This window comes from Stomoxys calcitrans, chromosome 4 (assembly GCF_963082655.1).
Source record: "Stomoxys calcitrans chromosome 4, idStoCalc2.1, whole genome shotgun sequence".
Lineage (NCBI taxonomy): Eukaryota > Metazoa > Arthropoda > Insecta > Diptera > Muscidae > Stomoxys > Stomoxys calcitrans.
In genome coordinates this window covers 181061482-181080906 of record NC_081555.1, presented here as the reverse complement: position 1 = coordinate 181080906, position 19425 = coordinate 181061482, and the positions used below count along the sequence as shown (strand labels likewise).

General features: G+C 37.9%; 1 protein-coding gene and 1 long non-coding RNA gene across 3 annotated transcripts; both read left to right on the top strand.

Annotated features, from left to right (window-relative positions):
* The first annotated feature begins 3561 nt into the window (after positions 1 to 3561).
* Positions 3562 to 15759, top strand: LOC106083005 (alanine--glyoxylate aminotransferase). Its single transcript, XM_059368080.1, has 3 exons — positions 3562 to 3939; positions 11118 to 11980; positions 15517 to 15759. Exons 1-3 carry the CDS (start codon positions 3790 to 3792, stop codon positions 15683 to 15685), a joined length of 1182 nt encoding a protein of 393 aa, XP_059224063.1. The 5' UTR covers positions 3562 to 3789; the 3' UTR covers positions 15686 to 15759.
* Positions 15760 to 17209: 1450 nt separating this feature from the next.
* On the top strand, positions 17210 to 19113 carry LOC106082994 (uncharacterized). 2 transcript variants are annotated; one of them, XR_001220584.2, is made up of 3 exons: positions 17210 to 18550; positions 18618 to 18783; positions 18854 to 19113. It is a non-coding gene; the product is annotated as an uncharacterized LOC106082994 (long non-coding RNA). The 2 variants fall into 2 exon arrangements; XR_001220583.2 differs by having other exon boundaries at positions 17210 to 18560.
* Positions 19114 to 19425: the final 312 nt, after the last annotated feature.

Genomic DNA, 19425 nt, shown 5'->3' with positions numbered 1-19425 from the left:
CGATTATACCGTGATGGTATGAGCTGCTCCCATCCCCAATCCATTCTCCCATCAACTTTATTCTCATAGCCGCAGTGGCTGCCTCACACTTAATCTGTATTTCAATGGGTCGGATATCTAGAATAGTCTCCAGTGTCCTAGTGGGCGTGGCCCTCATCGCTCCGCTTATGCCAAGACAACATATTCTCTGAACCTGTTGTTTGGTTCTTGTGTTGCACTTTTTCTCCATAGCAGTCCACTAAACTACAGAGGCGTAAGTAAGTATTGCTCTAATTTCGCTGCTGTAGAGCCAGTGGACTATCGTCGTATTCAGGCTCCATTTCGAGCCTACGGCCCGTCTACATAGTGCCCAACATCTATGAGCCTTCTCAATACGCTCATGAATTGGCCCACCTTCGTCTTCCTCGTGAACAGACATATTTCAGTCGTCTCTGGGTTTACATTGAGGCCTCTAGGTCTAGCCCAGTCATATGCCATATGGATGACCCTTTTGGTCCTTCTTCGTAGCTCTTTCGGATCCTTACTCCTTAGAAGTATTATAACAAATTGTAGCTGATGGGTTCAAATCCCTCCTCAGTCAGCATCCGTAATAGGTCATTTATGGTGGTCATCCATAGGAGTGGTGATAAAATGCCCCCCTGTGGTGTGCCCTGTGCCACTTTCTCCTTTATATTTATCCACCTGTTTCTTAGCATATGGTTTATCCAGTCTCTAAGGAGCGGGTCCACCCGGTACTGGTCTAAGGATTGGATCAGTTTGTCGGTCTGCACATTGTTAAAAGCCCCTCGATGTCAATGCATACCGCCAGTGTGTACGTTTTGGCATCGAAGGATTCTTCTATTTTATGTACAACCTCTTGCAGGGCAGTCTCCACCGACCATCCCTTGACATAGGCATAGGCTGTTTTTATTTGAGCAGTTCGCTGGCTGTCGTGGTGTCCACAATACGTTCCATGGTTTTGAGTAGAAAGGACGTAAGGCTTATGGGTCTGTAGGCCTTTCGTGTCGCATAACTTTGCCAGGCTTTCGGAGTAAATGCAAGTCCTAAGCACGCTGCGAAAATTTTGGCCAAACGAGGCGCCAGATAGTCTTCCTCTTTCTGTAGTAACGCCGGAAATATTCCATCAGGTCCGAGTGACTTAAATGGTTTGAAGCTCCTTAAGGATTCCTTTATTATTCATTATTCCAAGATTCCTGTGTCTCCGTAAGTCCCTTCGTATCCTGTGTTTTTAATTATTTTGGGCGCGAGGTTTTTTTTTTGCCAATCAATCCGAACTTTGGATACCCACCATCTCGGGTATATATGTAAACCACCTTTCATCAAAATCCGGTGAAAATTGCATACCTTATGTCACATAGCAGTTATATCGAAATATATTCCGATTTGGACCAAATACTAATAAGTACAGTACCTATATCTAAAAATAAACTGATCTGAACTATATACAATACAACACGGGTGTCGACAAGCCCAACATAAGTCACTGTGTCAAATTTCAGTGAAATCGGATTTTAAATGTGTCTTTTATGGGGCCAAGACTTTAAATCGAGATACCGGCCTATATGGCAGCTATATCCAAATCTGAACCGATTTGGGACAAGTTTCTGCAAAATGTCGAAGAGCCTAACACAAAGCACTGTCCCATATTTCGGCGAAATCGGACAATAAAGGCGCCTTTTATGGCCCCAAAACCTATAACCGAGAGATCGGTCCTTATGGCAGCTATATCGAAATCTAGACCGATCTATGCCATATTGTAGAAGTATGTCAAGGGGCTTAACTTGACCCACCGTCCCAAATTTCGGCGATACAGGACAATAAATGCGCCTTTTATGGGCCCAAATTCTTAAATCGAGAAATAGGTCTATATGGCAGCTATATCCAAATCTGAACCGATCTGGGCCAAATTACAGAAGGATGTCGAAGGGCCTAACGCAACTCACTGTCCCTAATTTCAGCAAAATCGGATAATTAATGTGGCTTTTATGAGCCTAAGACCCTAAATCGGCGGATCGGTCTATATGGCAGCTTAGCCAAATCTGGACCGATCTGGGCGAAATTAAGGAAGGATGTCGAAGAGCCTAACACAACTTAGTGTCCCAAATTTCAGCAAAATCGGATAATAAATGTGGCTTTTATGGGCCCAAGACCCTAAATCGGAGGATCGGTCTATATGGCAGCTATATCCAAATGTGGACCGATCTGGGTCAAATTGACAAAGAATATCGGAGGGCCTAACACAACTCACTGTCCCAAACTTTGGCAAAATCGGATAATAAATTAGGCTTTTATGGGCCCAAGACCCTAAATCGGAGGATCGGTCTATATGGCAGCTATATCCAAATCTGAACCGATCTGGGCCAAATTGACGAAGGATGTCGAAGAGCCGGATAATAAATGTGGCTTTTATGGGCCCAAGACCCTAAATCGGAGGATCGGTCTATATGGCAGCTATATCCAAATCTGGACCGATCTTGGTCAAATTGACAAAGAATATCGGAGAGCTTAACACAAATCGCTGTCCCAAATTTCAGCAAAATCGGATAATAAATGTTGCCTTTAATGGCCCAAGACCCTAAATCGGAGGATCGGTCTATATAGCAGCTATATCCAAATCTCAACCGATCTGGGCCAAATTGACGAAGGATGTCGAAGAGCCTAATACAACTCACTGTCCCGAATTTTAGCAACATCGGATAATAAATGTGGCTTATATGGGCCTGAGACCCTAAATCGGCGGATCGGTCTATATGGGGGCTATATCAAGATATAGTCCGATATAGCCCATCTTCGAACTTTACCTGCTTATGGACAAAAAAAAATCTGTGCAAAGTTTCAGCTCAATATCTCTATTTTTAAAGACTGTAGCGTGATTTCAACAGACAGACGGACGGACATGTCTAGATCGTCTTCGATTTTTACGCTGATCAAGAATATATATACTTTATAGGGTCGGAAATGGATATTTCGATGTGTTGCAAACGGAATGACAAAATGAATATGCCCCCATCCTTCGGTGTTGGGTATAAAAAAGGCACCACCCTATTGTTTGTATTTAAGGAGCCAACTAATAAGTCGTTTTATTATTGGGTGGCACAAAAAGTAATTGCGGATTTTTTAAAAGAATGTAAATGCATTTTTAATAAAACTTAGAATGAACTTTAATCAAATATACCTTTTTTTACACTTTTTTCTAAAGCAAGCTAAAAGTAACAGTTGATAACTGACAGAAGAAAGCATGCAATTACAGAGTCACAAGCTGTGAAAAAATTTGTCAACGCCGACTATATGAAAAATCCGCAATTACTTTTTGGGCAACCCAATATTTGTATTGCTTTGAATATTTTGTATTAAAGTTTTCTCTAGGTGCATTTTAAAATATTCGTGTATTCAAATATTGTTTATACTACAATTTATTAACATCTGTACCTCTATATACGGCTACACTTACATATAAACACATCCACAATATATGTGTATGTTTGTATGCATGTATGGTATGTGCTACGTAGATTATTCAAAGAGATAAGAGCAACTTATAAGTAAGTTCCCAAACTCATCCATGTCATTTAGTCAAAACCAACATAAAGCTAAGGAACTCACTAGAAGAAGTGTGTGTGGGAACAATTTCGTGAATTCGTCCATTGTGGTTTTCCTTACAAAACCGTAAAACTGTGATAAGCCATTGGACCGATAGATTTTCCATATATAAAATCGCATTCAATCGCATTCATTGGCTCAGTGTTGAATTATTTTGTGCTTCAATTTGAAAAACTAAACCCGAACGCTATGGACGTGGAACCACCGAAGAATTTAAAAAGCGCTCTGTATGTGCCAAATAAAACATTGATGGGTCCGGGCCCATCCAATTGTTCGGAACGTGTTTTAAATAGTCTTAGTAACCCCGTGCTCGGTCATCTACATCCAGAATGTTTAGAGGTAATATACTTTTTTTTTAAGTGTGAAATAAAAAGTGTGATTATATGTCGAATTCAAATGTTTTTTATATAATTGATAATTGACAACGTTGGACTCAATCATTACACGTAAAGTCTATCGTCCGCGTATACGTTGTCAACAAAAAATCTCTTGGTTTCATAATAGAATTTATAAAAAATTTTCGAAGCTTTGTTGGTCTGGCGACTATATTGCAAATTTTGCCCATGAACATTCCACTAAGGAGCAGGGGCAAACTCCCACATATCAATGAGTGCAGTCCGATTCAAGTTTAAGCTCAATGATAAGTGGCCTCCTTTTTATAAAAATCGATTTTTTTCCATGTGCGCCTACGAAATATTGAAGCATCCTATCTTATATAAAACTTTCAAACGATATCACAAATGCTACTCTTAGAATATTTGCTTTCTTTACTTATTCCACAAGGCAACATAGGGCTTCTACAAAATTATTCCACCTGCCGGCTTTCGAAGAGTGTGACCTATCCACTTCCATTTTCTTTTGGCCACTTGTCGCATTATTGGTTCTTCTTCGGTTAGCTGGAGTAGGGTTATGCTCGAGATTTTATTTGGCCAGAATATTCCACACATTATCCTTAGGCTTATAGCCTCTGTGCTATATTATTGTTCATCGGCCATGTTTTGCTACCATAGAGTAGCATAGATTTAACACATGAGGTAAATATTCTATGCTTGGCGTTTCAAGATATTTGGTTTGAGCGCCCGGTTTTATTGAGCCTGCCAAACGTAAATCTCGCTTTGTTTTGTCTGTTGAATACGTCATCCTCTACTGCGATTCAATGGACATTACGCAACCAAGCTAGCTTCTGGTTTTTATACCCTCTTCCATAGGATGAGGGTATACTAATTTCGTCATTCTGTATGTAACACTTCGAAATATGCGTCTAAGACCCCATAAAGTATTCTTGATCATCATGACATTTTAAGTCGATCTAGCCTTGACCGCCCGTCCGTCTGTCTGTCGAAAGCACGTTAACTTTTGTAGGAGTAAAGCTAGGCTCTAGAAATTTTGCACAAATACTTTTTATTAGTGTAGGTCGTAAATGGGCCAAATCGGTCCATGCTTTGATATAGCTGCCATATAAACCGATCATGGGTCTTGCCTTTTTGAGTCCCTAGGGGGCTCAATTCTCATCCGATTTGAATGAAATTTTGCAATATTTGACTTAAACGGTGCTAAGTATGGTTGAAATCGGTTTATAACCCGATTTAGCTTCCATATAAACCGATCTTGGATGTTGACTTCTTGATCTTCTAGAGGGCGCAATTCTTATCCGATTTGGCTGTAATTTAGCATGAGGTGTTTTGCTATGACCTCAAACAACTGTGCCAAGTCTGGTTCAAATCAGTTCATAACCTGGTATAGCTGCCATATAAACAGATCTTGGGTCTTGACTTTTTGGGGCTCAATCCTCATCCTCCACCTCTAGGGGGCTCAATCCTCATCCGATTTGACTGAAATTTTGCACGATTTGACTCAAACTGTGCTAAATATGGTTGAAATTGGTTTATGACCTGATATAGCTTCCATATAAACCGATCTTGGGTTTTGACTACTTGAGCTTCTAGAGGGCGCAATTCTTATCCGATTTGGGTGAAATTTTGCATGAGATGTTACGTTATGACTTCTAACAGCTGTGCTAAGTATGTCGCAAATCGGTTCATAACCTGATAGAGCTGTTATATAAACCGATCTGGGATCTTGACTTCTTGAGCCGCTAGAGGGCGCAAGTCTCATCCAATTTGGCTAAAATTTTGCATGAGGTGTTTTGCTATGACTTCCAACAACTGTGCTAAGTATGGTTCAAATCGGTTAATACCTGATATAGCTGTGTGGATATTATTGGGTTGCCCAAAAAGTAATTGCGGATTTTTCATGTAGTCGGCGTTGACAAATTTTTTCACAGCTTGTGACTCTGTAATTGCATTCTTTCTTCTGTCAGTTATCAGCTGTTACTTTTAGCTTGCTTTAGAAAAAAAAGTGTAAAAAAAGGAAAATTTGATTAAAGTTCATTCTAAGTTTTATTAAAAACGCATTTACTTTCTTTAAAAAAAATTGCAATTACTTTTTGGGCAACCCAATATATTGGTGCTCTACTGCCAAATTATGGTCGGTATGATCGGTAAATATGTCCGGTATGGGGGTATTTTTGGGATTCGTGCTCTAGTCTCAAATACCTTTCATTTGAGCTCCATATTGCCATTGTTGGTTTATACTTCCATTTGGCCGGCTTTGGAGGTGGCGCGGCCCTCCTAGATATCCCACCCTCAATAAGCATACCAAGTTTCTGTTGCCCCACCCATCTCCAAGATCTGTCATTTTTGTAAAATAGGGTATGGAGAGGGTCCACTCATTAAAGTTGGGATGTTAGATCTACTTCATGCTCTCGGTTTTGGGGGTGGATTGCAGTAGCCAAACCCTTTGCCCCGAAAGTGGATATCAAATTCAATCTCTACTCCCAAAAAACCACATTCGTGTGGTTTATAAACAGATGAGGCGTCCCTGAAACACTTGGCTATAAAATAGATATCAGATTTGAGTCCACTTTCGCCATAATCCACAAATTTGTCCAGTTTGAGGGGTATGTAGGATGGGGCGGCCATCCGTTCATTTCAGGACAATATATTCTCGGTCGCCTTACATTAGCGTTTGGTGTTGTTTTTATTGGGAGGAGAGGGTCGGTCCCCCCCCCCCCCCCCCCCCGACGTCAGGACCCAAAAGACATTTTATTTGAGTCCTTTTTTGTTGCGATCTATATGACCTGCTGAACGGCAGGACGTGACCCAAATTTTTGAATCCTTATATCAACATTAGATTCGAACTCTACTGACATAGACATTTCTTTTAATTTTCGAACTACATGTCCTATTGAAGGGTATTTAGTGGGCCGGTCCTAGACTCTGTCCCAAATGTTTATACCAGATTCGCAGTCAACTTCCAAAAAAAACTTTTATTTGATAACCATTTTGTGACGAACTCTAATGACCTTTCTTTTAATTCACATATTATCCCGTTCGAACTACACGTCCTATTGAAGGGTATTAAGTGGGCCGGTCCTAGACTCTGTCCCAAATGTTTATACCAGATTCGCAGTCAACTTCCAAAATCCTTTCATTTCATACCCATTTTGTGACGTTGAACATTCATGCCCATTTTGGGGGGGTTTAAGGTTGTGGAGGCCCTGTTGACACCTTGTATCAAATTTGTATAACAGATGTGTACTCATCTTCCAAATACCTTTTATTTGATACCCATATTTTCCCAATCGGTAAATATGTCCTGTTGTATGGATTCGGGGGGTGGGAATAAATAAATACCAGGAACAAATTTTTATACCAGATTTGTATTCTACTTTTAAATCCATATTGCTCAAAGCGGCAAAAGTGTCTTGTTAGGTGGTGTTTTTGGGGGTGGAAGACCCCCCCGACACTTATGGTGACATTTTATTGCCAAGTATCTTTCATTTGATACCCATATTGTCCCAATCGGTAAACATGTCCGTTCGTGTGTGTTTTGGGATGGGGCGTCCCCCAGGTTATTTGACTCAAACATTGTATACCGATTTCGTGTTTTTAGGATACATATGCAGGCATGCAAAATTTCGGTGAATCGGTGCATCAATTCGGTACCCATTTCGGTGAATCGTTTCACCCATCTCCGATATCTGGCGGTTTGTATCATGACATAATTACCAGGTAGTGTACCGTAAACAGCTGAGTACAATTTTTTCTCGCGAACTACAAAATCTTTCAACGAGTTTTGGTTGTGTGTGTATTATAGTTAAGAACCATAACACACACAACGAAAAATGGCGCGAACTAGTAATATACACACAATCAGAGTTGCACTAATCACTGATTTTGACAGATAGTGCACCCATATTTTGTTGTTGAGCAACTCCCACTACCTGTAAATGAATATATCTTGGTTTGTAGCTTACGTCTGTCGAACGCACGTTCACTATTAATTGGGTAAAGTTAGGAGCTTTAAATTTTAAAGGGCATAATTTTGAACGGATTTGGCTGAAGGTTTGTACTTGGTGATCTGTTATGACTCCCACATCTAAGTCGGGTTTGTTCTGAATCGGGACTTATCTGATATAGCTCCCATATTCCTTCAGACGGCAATTTTATTCGAAATGTTATGACATTAAGGCAGGGCTGCGGAGTCGGAGTCCAGTAATTTTGCCCGGAAAGGTAGTTAAAAATTTTAAATTCAAACATTTCTTTAGAATTTCAATTTAAGCTTGATTTATTTTTGTTTTTAATTTAAATTAATTATAAATAAAAAATAAGTTTGCCCCTATTGCTTAGTGGAATGTTCATGGGCAACATTTGCAATTTAAATTAATTGCCGATATTTCGTATGTAAAAATCGTGGTTTGTTTTCATTTGGATACATCATACCTTGAAAATGCATTCCATTGAAATTTTGATGAATAAATTAAATAAAAAAAACAAAAACACCCCGAGTTTCAAAAACAGCTAAATTAAAAAATAACACGGCAACAATTCAAACTATAAATACAATTTTGTCTTTAAAAATTTCTCATTTCTCAAGTTTTTTGCCTGTTACGGCGAAGATCATTAAATTTTACAATTTTCGTTTGTTTCTTTTTCGAGACGAGCTCAATGATCGGAGATGCAAATGGAAAAGAAAAGCCATAGATACCAACATACACCAATCACTATGGGACGCGTTTCGTCTTTGGTTAGAAGACATTTCAACTATTGGGTTGCCCAAAAAGTAATTGCGGATTTTTCATATAGTCGGCGTTGACAAATTTTTTCACAGCTTGTGACTCTGTAATTGCATTCTTTCTTCTGTCAGTTATCAGCTGTTACTTTTAGCTTGCTTTAGAAAAAAGTGTAAAAAAAGTATATTTGATTAAAGTTCTTTCTAAGTTTTATTAAAAATGCATTTACTTTCTTTAAAAAAATCCGCAATTACTTTTTGGGCAACCCAATATATTAGGTGTGATGGCTTTAAAGGCCGTGCGGTGGTATGTTGTATTTGAATCGTATTAATAGCGAAAACGCATCTATGATACAATTACCACACATTAACCACGCTCGACAACCCTGTCTATTAGCTGTACTTTTCGCAATGCATGTATTTTTGTGTAATGACAGACATTCTTTCTGTGGCAAATTACACTTCTTCCATACTACACATGATTTTATGTATCTGTTGGAAGTTGTATTGATGGCTTCGAACGCTAAACAACAACAACGGCTTTCGCTATTGTTCCGTGTGCCTAGGTTCGAATCCCGGCCGGCTCTGCCGAATTTTTCATTTCTCAAGTTTTTTGCCTGTTAGGGCGAAGAAAAATTTCTCTGAAATATTTTCTTAAAGAAGTCCTTAAAATTTGGTGTTTAGAATTTTTTTTTATTAACAATTTATCTTTAAAACATTTTTCATTGAAAAATTTTTTAGAAAAAATTGCATTAAAATTTTGTCCAAAAAAATTCATTTAAATATTGTTAAAAAAAATTTATTAAAATTTTGTTTTTCCAAAAAATCTCATTAAAGTTGTATGCTTTGGAAAAAATTAAATTAAAATTTTAAGCTTTAAAAAATTTTATTGAAATTTTGTCTTAAAAAATTTCATTGAAATTTAGTTTTTGGAAAATTTTAATTAAAATGGTGTCTCTATAAAGAATTTAGACCGAATTCCGAACAAATTTAAAGAGTCATAGAGGAGTACTTGTGCAAAATTTTGGGAAGATAGGTTGTTAGATGCGCTTGCAAAGGCTCTAGAAGTGAAAATCGGGCGACATGTATAGATGGGAGCTTTATCTTTATTTGAACCGATTTCTATGCAATTCACTAGTGATCAGAGTCATAAGAGAAACCTTCGTGCCTAATTTCCCGAGCATAGTTGACATACGACGATATTATTGCAGTATTAGTCCAAATCTAGGTCAAAAAAGATGCTTGTAATAAATTTGCAGACAAATTAAAAAATGGACAGAAAGACAGACAGACGGACAGACAGATGACCATACCTAAATCGAATCAGAAAGTGATTCTGAGTCGATCGGTATGCTTGTTAATGGGTCTATCTCCCTTCCTTTTACGACAGTAGTGGTGTAGGATTTAAAAACTTGCACTCGTTTTTTGATTAAACTCAGTTTTCGAACAGCTTGAAAGTCCGTACTCAGAAACGTAGTGCGAAACAATTTTTAAATTGTTTATTGTATTATAAACTAAAATCAATCTGGGCCAAATGACCCATTTTCAACGGCCAACGATCTACATCAATAAGAAATTTTTATAAAAATTTTCATATCTCATTCCTTCGAACACTATCATGGCGAAACAATTAAAGGTGATCTCATTTGTAAAACAACCACAAATCATATGGTGCAATCCGCCATCTTTCCATCAAGCTGATCGGTGTTTTGCCAACACGCACAAAGAAATGTGTGTGTGTGTGTGTGTGTGTGTGTGTGTGTACGTGTGCGTAAATGAGCAAAGAAAGAAAATAACAACAAAGAGAATGCAAATAAAAATCTGACATCTTAATACCATCAAACCTCGCCGGCTGTTAACAGCTGTTCGCGTGAGACCACTTTATTAATTCCGCCTTGGAACACTATAGTGATTTCAGCTATCTGTTGAACGGATAAACGAATATGGGTAGACTGACTTAACCCACTAACGACGAATGGGTAGAAAAATACCTACGAATAGAAATGCCTTTGGAAAATTCTAGCTCGAGTTAGGAAAGAAATGACATATTTTTAAACATTTTTTTTTAATTAAAAAAAATTAAGTGCTCGGAGTAGACCCAAAAGTCTGAGTAGGAGTCGAGCAATCTTCGTGGAGTCGTAGTCGAGTAAAAATTGCTCGACTACGCAGCCCTGCATTAGACTTCATAAATGCGGTCCATAGTGGATGGGGCTTTAAGTTGTTTTTTTTTTCATTGGGGATTGAATTAAAGGCTGAAAAACATGGACTTTGGTCATTTTTCGCAATTTATTACCATTGTACCATTAAATAATTACAGTTGCATAGTTGTCAAGAGCATAAAGAGCAGCGGTGATTGCTTCAAAACCAACAGACCATGCATGTTCCAGGAACGATAAGAGAGTATTTATTAATATATTTATTACATTTTTATTGGTCTCTTGCAGATAATGGATGATATAAAGGAGGGCATCAAGTACATATTTCAGACACGAAATGAAGCAACCATGTGTATAAGTGGATCAGGTCATGCGGGCATGGAAGCCGCTTTATGCAATCTGCTCGAGGACGGAGATGTTATATTGTTTGGCAGCACTGGCATATGGGGTCATCGGGCCGCTGAAATGGCCAAGCGTTATGGTGGTGATGTGAGATTTGTTGAATCGCGCTTTGGACGTTCGCTGAACTTGGATGAAATTGAATTTGCCTTTGAAGGACATAAACCGGCTGTTTTCTTCTTGGCCCAGGGTGACTCTTCTACTGGAGTTATGCAAACTCAACTCAAAGAAATTGGCGAGATTTGCCGCAAATACAATTGTTTGTTTGTTGTGGATACAGTGGCATCGTTGGGAGGTACTGAATTTTACATGGATCGCTGGCAGGTTGATGTCACCTATACTGGATCGCAAAAAGTACTCGGTGCCCCACCCGGCATAACGCCCATATCGTTCAGCAAGCGTGCCATGAAGCATATTGTTTCGCGCAAGAGTAAAGTAAAGGTGTATTATTTTGATGCCACCCTTGTTGGCCAGTATTGGAATTGCTTTGGCGGTTCCCGAATCTATCATCATACGATTTCATCCACCCTTCTCTATGGCCTGAGGGAAGCATTGGCGCAAATATGTGCCCAGGGTCTACAAGCGGTTATAAAGCGACACCAACAATGTTCTGATCGATTGCAACATGGACTAAGTGAACTTGGACTTGAAATGTTTGTACCGAATGTAGCGGTAAGACTGCCAACGGTGAACACCGTTAAAATTCCAGTGGGAGTGGATTGGCGTAAGGTGGCCGATTATACCATGAGAAAGTACGTATAAATGAAAGAAATGAGATATGAAAAATCTGAATTTTTATATTGACACCTTTTTTTAAAAATCTCCCAGTCTTGCTATTCGCCAAATGTCATTAAAATAGATTTCCCTTTAAATGCAACCAGAATTGCCATTGAAAAGTTTAATTTGTATACCCACCACTAAAGGACGGGTATATTCATTTTGTCATTCCGTTTGCAACACATCGTAATATCCACATATATCCATATATATTCTTGGTCAGCGGACCATATTTTGATATAGCCCCCATATAGACCACCGATTTAAAGTCTTGGGCCATAAAAGACACATTAATTATCCGATTTTGCTGAAATTTGGTACACTGAGTTATGTTAGGCCCTTCGTCAATTTGGTCAAGATCGGTCCAGATTTGGATATAGCTGCCATATAGACCGATTCGCCGATTTAGGGTCTTAGACCCATAAAACCCACATTTATTTTCTGATTTCGCTGAAATTTGGAACAGTGAGTTGTGTTAGGCCCTTCAACTTTCTTCTTCAATTTGGCTCAGATCGGTTCAGATTTGGATATAGCTGCCATATAGACCGATCTCTCGATTTAAGGTTTTGAGCCCATAAAAGGTGCATTTTTTGTCCGATTTCGCCGAAATTTGGGACAGTGAGTTGTGTTAGGCTCTTCGACATTTTTCTGCAACTTGGCCCAAATCGGTCCAGATTTGGATACAGATGCTATATAGACCGATATCTCGATTTTAAGTCTTGACCCCATAAAAGGCGCTTTTATAATCCGATTTTACTGAAATTTGACACAGTGACTTATGTTGGGCTTTTCGACATCTTAGATGGGTTTATTTTTAGATATAGCATATTTTGTTATACACAATTGAACAATGACTTGTACTTATTAGTATTTGGTTCAAATCGGAACATACAATATTTCGATATAGCTGCTATGGGGCATAAGGTATGCATTTTTTACCACACTTTGACGAAAGGTGGTTTACATATATACCCGAGGTGGTGGGTATCCAAAATTCGGCCCTTAACGCCTTTTTACTTGTTTTTATTAAAAGCGTAAGGTGAATGTGACAGCCCGTAACAGATGCGCTTAGGAACTTTTTCAGTCAATTGTGTTGCCTACTAGAGTGGGGGTCTGCCCCACACTAGTAGACCGAGCTCTCTACAAATTCAGAAAAATATAGTTGAAAAACAAAAAATCTGTAGAAAGAGATTTTATAAAATTTTCTTGAGAAACTTTTTCGATTAAATCGAGCTTTTATTTCATCGAACATCCATGTAAACACATATCTATAAAACAAAGTACAGTACATATGGGAATACATGCCGGTTAGAGCACACTCTATTCGTATTTGACATACATAATACAAGTCGTATGAATGCAGGAAGTCACAGCTCATATGATCGGGCAGTCGGTCTTTTGGGCAGCTGTATCCAAATATAGTCCGATCTAAACAACAGAAATGGGTAGGTGTCTACTAGAACTCACTGTGCCAAATTTTATCGAAATGGGATGAAAAATCACAAATTTATTGCCTCAAGACTTTAAGTCTGGAGATCGGTCTATATAGCGGCTATAGGTCAGGTTTATATGGAAAGAATACGAAATCATAAAAAATTGTTGGGAAAATGTTTTTTACGCAAGATATCTGCAAAATTATAAATACCCAAATAAATACACAAACGTTGGGAATTTACCCGGTAAAAACCCATCCCTATGCATGTCGCAAGAGTCATACCATAGATTCCAGTTCCCTTTGGATGTGTAAGGTAGTTTCTAGTCTCGCAAGCTCGCCTTTACAAATCCCTGGGATATCTCTCGGCACCCAGAACAGGTGAATTTTTTTTTCAGCTATCTCGTTGAGAGATCTGAGACAGTCGAGGGCAGTTTTTATACTTATATAACATTTAGAGCAAATGTTGAAAAGAAGATTAAGACAATGTTTAAACAAAAAGACGTTAAACAAATTTCTTACAGATAGAAATTTAAATTACATGTAGATAATTTTTTCTCAAAATGTGTATTATTTGGCAATTATCAGATATAAGTTACACACTCTTGAGCAAGGGCTCAAAATCACAAAAACAAGCAATACAAAATGACTATGTAATTCCTTTTGACGGCCAACACTAATACTGGACCAAGGCGGATTTAAAAAAAGTGGTCTCACGCGATCAGCTGTTAGCAGCCGGCCAGCTTTGACGGTATTAAGATGACAGATTTTTGTTTGAATTCTCTTTGTTGTTATCTTCTTTCTCGCATATTCTTTGCTCATTTACGCACACGTATACACACACGTATACACACACGCACACAAATTTGTTTATGTGTGTTGGCAAAACGTCGATCAGCCTAATGGCAAGATGGTCATTATGATTTGTGGTTGTAGTACGAATGAGACCACTTTTAATTTTTTCGCCATGATACTAGATATAACTAAGACAATTTAACCCAGATAGTGTACAGCAAACAGCTGAGTACAATTTTTTTCTCACGGAGTATATAATCTCCCAGCGAGATTTCATAAAGTTCGGTAGTATGCTTTATTCTATAAACTTTATAGTTAAGAACCATACCACACACAAAAGAAGCGCGAATAGTAACATACTCAAAATCAGAGTTGCACTAATCACTGATCTTGAGAGTTAATGCCCTCGATTTTTTGTTGTTGGCCAACTGCTCCTACCTGGTTAATATGTTTTGGATATAAGCCTCATATCTAAATAGCATACCTGTTGAACGCTATTCAACATTACTTTAACATTCGAAATATAAATTAATAAAGAATTTAAATTGAACAGAATTTAATGCAACTATCTTCTTAAACCGAAATAAATTAAATTGTCTGGCAACCTTTTATCCCAATTATACAAAGTGGATTGACATAACAGATACATTTTTATGCCCTCAAAATATGACAGCAAATGTCAAGCTTATTGGTGTCGGTAGTTATTTTATTTTCCCTCAAAGCAAGCAGCTCTGCCGAAAAGAGAAATCCAACATACGTAATCCATGTATGTAGGGTTTCGGCAGTCTTAGCTTTCAATATGTGCATCTTTCTTCCTTTTCTTTTTGCTATGAATTTGAATTATTTAATTTTTCGGCAGAGCTTCTTGCTTTTAAGAAAAATAAAATAACTACCAACACCTATAAGCTTGACGTTTGTTGTCAAACTTTGAGAGCACAAAAATTTTTGTTATTTCAATCCTTTTTGTACTTACTATAAAGAAAGCTTTTACTCAATCGGATAAACGGTACACACTATCTCTACCAAATTGTAAAACACTTTAAAGCGGAAATCGTAAAATTATATTATATTATTTATTGTAGAAAAAACGAACTTTTTTATAAATTAATTTTTGATACTCTTTTACCATTGGTATAGCAAATTTATTCAGAGATTTAGATTGGAAACAATACGTTCCTGCAGTCATATGACTAATTCCCTTACTTAAGTTTGGATAAAGCATGTTCAAACCCCCTGGAATTCAAATGATTTGTTTTTATTTTTTTTCTATTTTGTTTTTTTTAGGTATAACTTGGAAATAAGCGGAGGTCTGGGTCCAACTGTAGAGCAAGTGTTTCGTATCGGTATAATGGGCGAAAACGCCACATTTGAAAGGGTTGATCTGGTTTTGAATGTCTTGCATGAAGCCATACAAAGTGCCAAGCAGGACTCTAATGAAAAATCTAAAATTTGATAATATTCATTAAGTTTACATTTATATTGTAATTACATTAGATTATTTTTACATAAATAAATATTTTTCTTACACTTGGAATTTTTTAATTTCACATGGGTCTATAAAACAAGACAAGAAACGAGTGGTCAGGCTTCATCCATCATGGATAGAATTCGGCAAGTTTAACAAGCAATATCTTTTATATGAACCCATCCATGGCGAAAACCTGGCCAGCTGTTAACAGCTGTTTGCGTGAGACTACCTTTTTAAATCCGCCTTGGACATAAGTACCAGGTAGTGTACCGTAAACAGCTGAGTACAATTTTTTCTCGCAAAGTGAATTATCTGTCAACGAGTTTTGGTTGTGTGTGTGTATTATAGTTAAGGACCGTAACACACAAACAACTAAAAATGGCGCGAACTAGTTACATACACAAAATCAGAGTTGCACTTATCACTGATTTTGGCAGATAGTGCACTCGATTTTTTGTTGTTGGGCAACTGCCACTACCTGTTAATGAATATATCTTGCTTGGAACCCATCATACTTAAAGCGTCGATTATGGATAGCAACATAATTATAGTTGCGTTGAAAGAAGATGAAACCGTGAAATAAAAATTAGTATAAAGTTGGAAATTGTTTTCAGTTCCATTCCATATCAATGTTCTTAACGTCCAGCTACTACGTTAAAGCTACTAATTTATTCGCTTTCGCGAAGAAAATCACAAGATATTTTCATTTACAGGTAGTGGCAGTTGCCCAACAACAAAATATTGAGTGCACTATCTGTCAAAATCAGTGATTAGTGCAACACTGATTTTGAGTACGTTACTAGTTCGCGCCATTTTTCGTTGTTTGTGTATGCATAGTTTTTAACTAAAGGGTGATTTTTTTGAGGTTAGGATTTTCATGCATTAGTATTTGACAGATCACGTGGGATTTCAGACATGGTGTCAAAGAGAAAGATGCTCAGTATGCTTTGACATTTCATCATGAATAGACTTACTAACGAGCAACGCTTGCAAATCATTGAATTTTATTACCAAAATCAGTGTTCGGTTCGAAATGTGTTCAAATTTTGACAAATTTTGTTCAGCGATGAGGCTCATTTCTGGTTGAATGGCTACGTAAATAAGCAAAATTGCCGCATTTGGAGTGAAGAGCAACCAGAAGCCGTTCAAGAACTGCCCATGCATCCCGAAAAATGCACTGTTTGGTGTGGTTTGTACGCTGGTGGAATTATTGGACCGTATTTTTTCAAAGATGCTGTTGGACGCAACGTTACGGTGAATGAACACATTTCGAACCGAACACTGATTTTGGTAATAAAATTCAATGATTTGCAAGCGTTGCTCGTTAGTAAGTCTATTCATGATGAAATGTCAAAGCATACTGAGCATCTTTCTCTTTGACACCATGTCTGAAATCCCACGTGATCTGTCAAATACTAATGCATGAAAATCCTAACCTCAAAAAAATCACCCTTTATAATACACACACACACACAACCAAAACTCGTTAAAAGATTGTGTACTTCGCGAGAAAAAATTGTACTCAGCTGTTTGCGGTACTTACTTTTACTTTAATTGGCTATGACAGAACATTTGTTCCACTAGCCGAATGTAGAAAAGCGTTTCAAGCGCCTCGATCTTCTGCGTTCATTCTAAAATCTCTGACACCAAGTTTTGAGGTGTCTCACACCACTTGATCATTCCATCGGACTTTTGGTCTTCCACCGTGTTTGCCTTCAAAAGACTTCTTCGCTGGAGCTTCTTCATCCATTCTGACAACATGACCTAGCCAACGCAGCCGTTATATTTTGATGCGTGTAACTATGCTATCGTCGTCATACAACTCATACAGCTCGTGGTTCACACGTCGGCTATATTCTCCATTAACGCAAACTGGTCCATATATTTTACGAAGAATCTTTCTCTCAAATACTCCAAGCACTGCATCATCTGCTTTCACAAGTACCTACATATGCTTCAGAACCATATAACAGCACGGGTAGTATCAGTGTCTTGTATGGTGTAATCTTCGTCTGTCGAGAGGGGACCTTGTTTCTAAACTGCCTACTTAGTCCAAAGTAGCATCTATTTGCCAGTATTATTCTTCGCGTTATCTCAAAACTGGTGTCATTCGTTTCGGTTACGGCGGTGCCGTGGTAGATAATGTTACTGACTGTCTCAAAGTTGTAGTTCCCAACTTTCTCCATTTTCTTTGTCTGCTCGGTTGTGCAAGGCTTTTTGGGAGTTGAAACCATCCATTTCGTCTAATCTCCATTTACTGCCCGACCCATTTTATCTGACTCACTTTCAATTCTTTCAAAGGCTGCAGTTACTACTTCCGGTGACCGACCTATGATATAGATGTTCTCTTGTGATAAGTGTGCCATATCTATTCACATCTGCAACTCGTATAATCTGCTCCAACAGGATATATGTAGAAGAGATCTCCTTGTCTGAAACCTCGTTTGGTATTGAATGGTTCGGAGAGATTCTTTCCTATTTTTACTGAGGAACGCGTATAAGCAAGTGTCATCCTGCAGTCTTATTAATCTTGCAGAGATACCAAACATAGCCATGGCTTGAAATACCTTTGGACGTAATGGAGTATCGAAAGCGGCTTGTAGTCAACAAGAGATGGTAGGTGTTGATTTGTCCTTCTCGGGTCTTTTCCAGGATTTGGCGCAATGGGAATATCTGGTCCAGGGTGGATTTACCAGGTCTAAAGTCCGATTATCTCATTGCCTTTAGGTTTAATCTTTCACACAGAACGCTCGAGAGTATCTTGTATGCGATGGGGAGGAGTCTTATTACTCTGATAATTGTGTCATGCGTGCACCTATGGTGTCGTTAGTGTCATGAACAGCTTAAAATGTAAACAATGGTATCAATCTAATCCACTTTGGTACTGCTAAATGCCTCTAAAATCTTTTTCAATTAGATGCGGCAATCTTACACTAACAGAAAAAAGTCATTATCATACACAGACGTTATTGGAAATATATAAACATCTTGGACGAGGAAAACTGAAAAAACGTGTACAATACATGATAGAAGTGTTATTTCAATGGCTCCAAGGATCGATCATCAGTCAGAAGATGTTTTGAGTAAGTTATCTATAAACTTAAGATCCTTTTCTTAAATTGCTAAACCTCTTTTTATATTTACATGATAAAGGGCTGCATAATTCGGCTTATGCAGCCCTTTAGTCCCCGCCTTTAGACTGTATCCCGATTAAAATTTTACAAAGTGGGTATAAAGCAGCGATTCCCGAAATGAAGGAGTGACTGTATGTGTGAGATACTCCCTTTAAGTATTTTCCGTTCTCTCAATGTGTAAAAATTATTTTTTTGAACTGAATGATTGATGTTTCGCGGAAATGAACACAAAATAAGAACATTTTTATACTTTGTCATTCATACCTTCCAAGCGTTAAATCTGTCCATATAATTGTTTTTAAAATAAAATTAGAATAACGATGCGTATACCTATGCACATCTTCATTCGTTGCTGTCTCAATAACGACTGAAACAAAGAGAATAACAGCAAGTGTGACTTGCCATCAGCGCTAACCGTAAAGGGCTGGACATCGCTAGTAAAGGGTAATTTTTAAGAGCTTTAGAAAAGTTGTTCAAAAAAGAAAAACACTTTATTTTCAGAAAAATTGATGAAATCTTTATTTGAATCGATAGTACGGCCCATATAATTCAATGTTTGAAAATTATTTAATGCAAATGTTAACCGCGACA

What these genes read in the sequence shown, in the direction of transcription:
- LOC106083005 (XM_059368080.1), top strand. Translation starts at nt 3,790, where the DNA reads ATGGACGTGGAACCACCGAAGAATTTAAAAAGCGCTCTGTATGTGCCA. An exon ending in TACATCCAGAATGTTTAGAG is followed by an intron (nt 3,940 to 11,117) that starts GTAATATACTTT and finishes GGTCTCTTGCAG; the next exon opens with ATAATGGATGATATAAAGGA. An exon ending in GCCGATTATACCATGAGAAA is followed by an intron (nt 11,981 to 15,516) that starts GTACGTATAAAT and finishes TGTTTTTTTTAG; the next exon opens with GTATAACTTGGAAATAAGCG.